Source organism: Psammomys obesus, unplaced genomic scaffold (assembly GCF_907164565.1).
Source record: "Psammomys obesus unplaced genomic scaffold, mPsaObe1.curated_primary_1811, whole genome shotgun sequence".
NCBI classification, from domain to species: domain Eukaryota; kingdom Metazoa; phylum Chordata; class Mammalia; order Rodentia; family Muridae; genus Psammomys; species Psammomys obesus.
The window spans coordinates 7665816-7671325 of record NW_026591816.1 but is presented as its reverse complement, the minus strand read 5'-3'; the positions used below and the strand labels follow the sequence as shown (position 1 = coordinate 7671325).

General features: G+C 51.0%; 1 protein-coding gene across 1 annotated transcript; it reads left to right on the top strand.

Annotated features, from left to right (window-relative positions):
* The first annotated feature begins 1143 nt into the window (after positions 1–1143).
* Positions 1144–3080, top strand: Gpr182 (G protein-coupled receptor 182). Its single transcript, XM_055612044.1, is given in 3 exon segments — positions 1144–1361; positions 1851–2964; positions 2966–3080. Coding segments are annotated over 2 exon segments (1188 nt in total). The 5' UTR covers positions 1144–1361; positions 1851–1866; the 3' UTR covers positions 3056–3080.
* The last annotated feature ends 2430 nt before the right edge of the window (positions 3081–5510 follow it).

The following is a 5510-nucleotide window of genomic DNA, read 5'->3' as shown; positions in this document are numbered from 1 at the left end:
GCCTTCAAGGTTTGCCCACAGCTGATCTTATGGAGGCATTTTCTCAGTTCCCTCCTTTCAAATAACTCCAGCTTGTGTCAAGTTGGCAAAGACTAGCCAGCCTACATGTACTGAATGTCATTGAACTGTACAATTTAAAATGGTTAATTTGGGGGCTGGAGAGATGGCTAAGAGCACTTGCTGCCCTTTCAGAGGACCTAAGTTTGCTTCCCAGCACCCATATGGAATGAGTCACAACTGCCTGTAACTGTGGCTCCAGGGATCCAATACCCTCTTCTGGAATCTGTTAGGCACTAGCACACACATGACATACACACACACACACACACACACACGTGCCCGTGCACAAATAATAAAAACAAATCTTGTTATGAGAATTTCATAAAAATACCTTTAATCCCTGGCAGCCAGCAGAGCCGTAGCTGTACATTCTACAAAACACAGACCCAGGTCTTGATGGTCTGCCATGTATGGACATTGTGCCTGATGCAAGAAAGACAATCTCTAGGCCCGAAACTGTTGAGAGGCTCCCCACAGTAGCAGAAGGTCTGAAGGGTCATGATGGGGAGCGTAACCCCTAGAGGTGCCACAAGTGAAAGCCTGGGTGATTTTCAGTGTGCGTTTGTCCTTGTCCCCCAGTTCTGTTAGACACACAGTGCGGAGTGAGACTTTAAGCCATTGGGAAAAGTCAAAACATGCATTTCTGTTTCATATAAGAAACTTGCTATGGGGGCTGGAGAGATGGCTCAACATGTGTTGCTCTTGCAGAGGCCCCAGGTTTGGTTCCCAGCACCCATGTGGGAGCTCACAACCATCCACAAGTCTAGTTACAGGAGATCCGACCTCTTCTGACCTCTTTAGTCACCAGGCATACACATGGTGCATGCATGTACACAGGCAGAATAAACTCATACACATAAAATACATCTTTTTTTTCGTTATTAAAGAAATTTTCCACAAGGTCTTTTTTGTTTTGTTTCGTTTGCCTTGAGGTCTCACAGATCCTGTGGTTGTCCCGCTGTCAGAGGTGACAAGAACTGAAGCTTAGCTAATTCGCATGCTTAGTGAGTCTGCTTGCAGTCAGGCTTGACCCCCCCTCAACCCCCACCCCCTCACATACACACACTGTCAGTCTTTCTGGGATGTCCATCCCCTTGGACTGGGTTGGGAGAACACAGGAAACACCCCAGCCCTCTCCCACAGAGCCTCAGCCTGTGACAGCTACTTCCCTGACGAGCAGAACGGCCTGAAGCCAGCAGCAGAGCCAGCTCCGACAGAGGCAGAACTGCCTCTGCAGCCTCCTGTAGCTAACAGCCCCATCCACAGCCTCTCCAGGGCAGGTGCTTCCAGGAGCAACCCAGGTGAGTGCTGCCCCCTCCCTGGGAAGATGGCAGGCAGGGATTGGAGACAATGGCTTTCCCATGGGAAAGATTTTTCCCAGGGGCAACTCAGAGGTATGAGGGATGGGTGGGTGTCTGTGTGTCTGTGTATTCCACACCTCTAAACAAATAGAAAGGCAGAGCAGGAGCCCCTAATGAAAATTGCACCACGTTAGTAAAGTCTAAGACAGAAGTAGAAGTTAGAAACCACTGGGGCTGGTGGTGAGTTGGGCTTGCCAATTCTGAGAAGAAACCTCGAGTACAATTACCATTCATCTTCCTACAAAATGTCTGCTTTTAAGTTAAACCTAAGCAGTCAGAGTTTGAGTTCTAAACATACTTTTCTCATTGAATCAGCCCCAGAATTCCCCTAGGGCCCTGGGGCTTTTAGATGGGGAGACTGAGGCTGCCCTAGGGAGGAGGGGGAACTCTCTCTCTCTCTCTTTTCCAACCCTCCCTTCTTTCCAACAGACATTAGTTGGTCCTCATGTCAGTCAAACCTAGTCCTGGGCCTGGGCCCACCTTGGCACCCAACAATGATTTTGAAGAGATCCACAACTGGACACAGCTTCTCCAACTCTTCAACCACACCTTTACTGATTGCCACATGGACCTCAACGAGAATACCAAACAAGTGGTCCTCTTCGTCCTCTATCTGGCCATCTTCGTGGTGGGGTTGGTGGAGAACGTCCTGGTGATATGTGTCAACTGGCACCGCTCAGGTCGGGCGGGGATGCTGAGCCTATACATTCTCAACATGGCCATTGCAGACCTGGGCATCATCCTATCTCTGCCTGTTTGGATGCTGGAGGTCATGCTGGAGTACACCTGGCTCTGGGGCAGCTTCTCCTGCCGCTTCATCCATTATTTCTCCCTTGCCAACATGTACAGCAGCATCTTCTTCCTCACGTGCCTGAGCATCGACCGCTACTTCACGCTCACCAATGCCTCTCCCTCCTGGCAGCGCCACCAGCACCGAGTACGGAGGGCTGTGTGCGCAGGCGTCTGGGTCCTCGCGGCCATCATCCCTTTGCCTGAGATTGTGCATATCCAGCTGCTGGACGGCTCTGAGCCCATGTGCCTCTTCCTGGCACCTTTTGAAACGTACAGCACCTGGGCCCTGGCAGTGTCCTTGTCTGCTACCGTCCTGGGCTTCCTACTGCCCTTTCCTCTCATCGCAGTTTTCAACATTCTATCGGCCTGCCGGCTTCGGAGGCAACAACGGTCAGAGAGCAGGCGCCACTGCCTGTTGCTGTGGGCTTACACAGCGGTCTTTGTAGTCTGCTGGCTACCCTACCATGTGACCACGCTGCTGCTCACTCTGCATGCGACCCACATCTTCCTTCACTGCCACCTGGTTAACCTGCTCTACTTCTTTTACGAAATCATTGACTGCTTCTCCATGCTGCACTGCGTCGCCAACCCCATCCTTTACAACTTTCTTAGCTCAAGCTTCCGGGGCAGGCTCCTGAGCATTGTGGTCCGTTACCTCCCCAAGGAGCAAGCCAGGGCAGCGGGCGGGCAAGCCTCCTCTTCGTCATCCACCCAGCACTCCATCATCATTACCAAAGATGACAGCCTGCCTGCTGCAACAAATATCCACTCCCAACCCATCCAAAACTTTCCGGCACCCTCTCTGCCTCCAAACACCTCACCTACACTCTGCAGTTCCATAGCCAGCTAAGGTAGATTCCAGGCTCTTCCACCAATAACAAACTCCAAAGGGGTAAGCAAGAGATCTGGAGGGGGAAAGGGAGGGCTGGCTTCTTCAGGGTCAATTTTAAGCATATGGAATGTTGCCGTGGGGAGAGGGAGAGGGTTGGAAAGAGCAGAGAACGGGTCCATCTTTGGTAGTCACGGCTAAGGGAGCCACACAGGTGTGGGGCAGAAGAAATAAACAGTGGAGACAGCTGTGCTGGGAATGTCTGAGAACTGTGTGCTTCAGCTGGGTTTAGGAAGGCAGGGAGGCTGAGATGCTCTGCAGAGGGAACTAGAGGCCCTTGTTTCATAAATCACTCTGGCCGGAAAGAATGAGCCCCACAGGAACCTTGCAAAGCTTTCCTTTTGTGTTTGTGCGCCTGTTGATCTTCCAGCTTCACTATGCAAGTTGTGGGAACAAGAGGCCAGAGGCCAGGGACCCGGGTGGCTTCAGCAAGGCATTCTTTAGCTGTGCAGTCATCCCGTGTGATAAGTGGAGGGGGTAGTTACAGCCAGCAAGCCAGGTCTCGGCAGGCACCCTACAGCTGGCTCAGCAGGACGGTCCTTCCACCCCGTCATCCAGGAAACGCAGCTCCATTTCCGTGCGGAGCGGTATACTCCCCTCCTCCCACCCATCCTGCTTCCTCTACCGGCAGCAGTGGCCTCCTCGCCGAAGACCTCCCAGCTTTGAACCTAGGACACTCTATCTTCTTGGGAGACAGCCAACAGTGATCCCATCCACCCCACCCCCATCTTATCTCTCCAGTCCACAGCAAACTATCAAGGATAAAAAATCACTCTGAGAACACTTAGAGAGCCCACTGCAAGTACTCTGCCACTGTCCCACATAGGGAGAGGGAAGGCCAAAGGCTGATTTCCCGATTTCCAGAACTCTACATCGAGTTCTCACTAGTCAAGTCTTTTCATAGTTCCCCTGCTCAGCAGTTTGTCTACTGGAACTAAAAGTAAGAAAAGATGTCCTCTTGCTAAAAAGTTGGTCCTCTGGCAAAGGCTCATTTTCCAGACTTGGGAAATTGGGGCAGTGAACATGAAAGACCAAAGCGAAAGCTTCAGAATGCAGCTCCTGCTTTCTGCGTCCTTGGCCTCTGGAACCCACTGGGAGAACAGTCTGCTCTGGTAATGGGTGCCCCTATTACTGTCCTCTGATCTGTCTCCTGATTCTTCTACCAGCAGCGTACCTGTGTGTGTTGGAGACGTGTGCATGTGTGTGAATGTGCATACCAAAACCAAAGGTCAACATCAGACATCTTCCTCAATTGCTCTCCAATTTCTATCAATTTCTATGTTATGAATGTCTCTGAGCATAGAGTTCATCCTCGGCTGGCCTGGCTGGCCAGCAAGCTTCAGGACCCAGCAGTTACCTCGGCCCTCAATCACTGAGGCTGCAGATGCACGCCACTACCATGTCTGCCATGTGTGCGGCAGACTTCACAACTCAGCCGCCGCCCTAGCTGCCTGAAAGGCTGAACCACTACTCAACCAGAAACCACGTTTGCTTTTTAGAAACCTCACCCTGCGCTCCCTGAAAAATTCCCCACAGGCTCCAATGGTGCACGTACCCAGGTCTATCAACCCTGAAGAGGAGAAACCAGTACTGACTCCGCTCACTGGTTCTGCAACTAAGAGGGTCCTGAGCTATAGACAGCGACTCAGTGACAGAGCCAAAGGCTTGCTGACCCAGACACCTTAGCTGCAGCTTAAGGTGCAGTAAAAAAAAAAAAAATTTAACCAAATAATGCAAAAATTGAACTAAAAAGACTTTCTTTAAACAATGTGAGTTAAGCCCTAATGCCCACCTGTATGCTGGTCTGTATCTTATACAAAGGCACCCACAGAAGTCACCTCCCTGAGACCAGAATGCATTTTTCCAAGGGCTTTTCCATCCATGAAAGGGATGAGTAGAAACTAGACACACTGATTACAAGGCTGTCTACCCAGTGGATGTTTACCAAGCACAGATGATCGGCCAGGCCTCCAGCCTCAGCCATGTGCTTTGGGACCAAATGGACCACAGGCCTGTATTCTACCTAACAAAATGGAGCCTCTGCCTCCTGCTTGATGGTTCTTTTCCCTCCCCAGCTGCCTCCCACTCAGACACACTACTCCACCATGAAGTGGATGGCAAGAGCCACCTTGCTTCCTAACTTTGTACTGAGACCTGCACAGAGGCCGGGTAGATCACCTCAGAGCTGTTTTCCCTCGAACACTGAATCATTTCCCACTAAAAACCAGTCAACAAGCTGATCCTGGGGAATTCCAGCCACAGGAAAACACAATGTGTTGCCTGAAAGAATCCTGGCATCTGCCTCACTGGTGGAAGCCCCTGAGGGGAGCAGATGAAGTCTGAGCAAATGTGCGTGGACGTGGAGAAACAACTCCCACTTCAGGTTTCTTTTCTCTTTTTAATCTCAC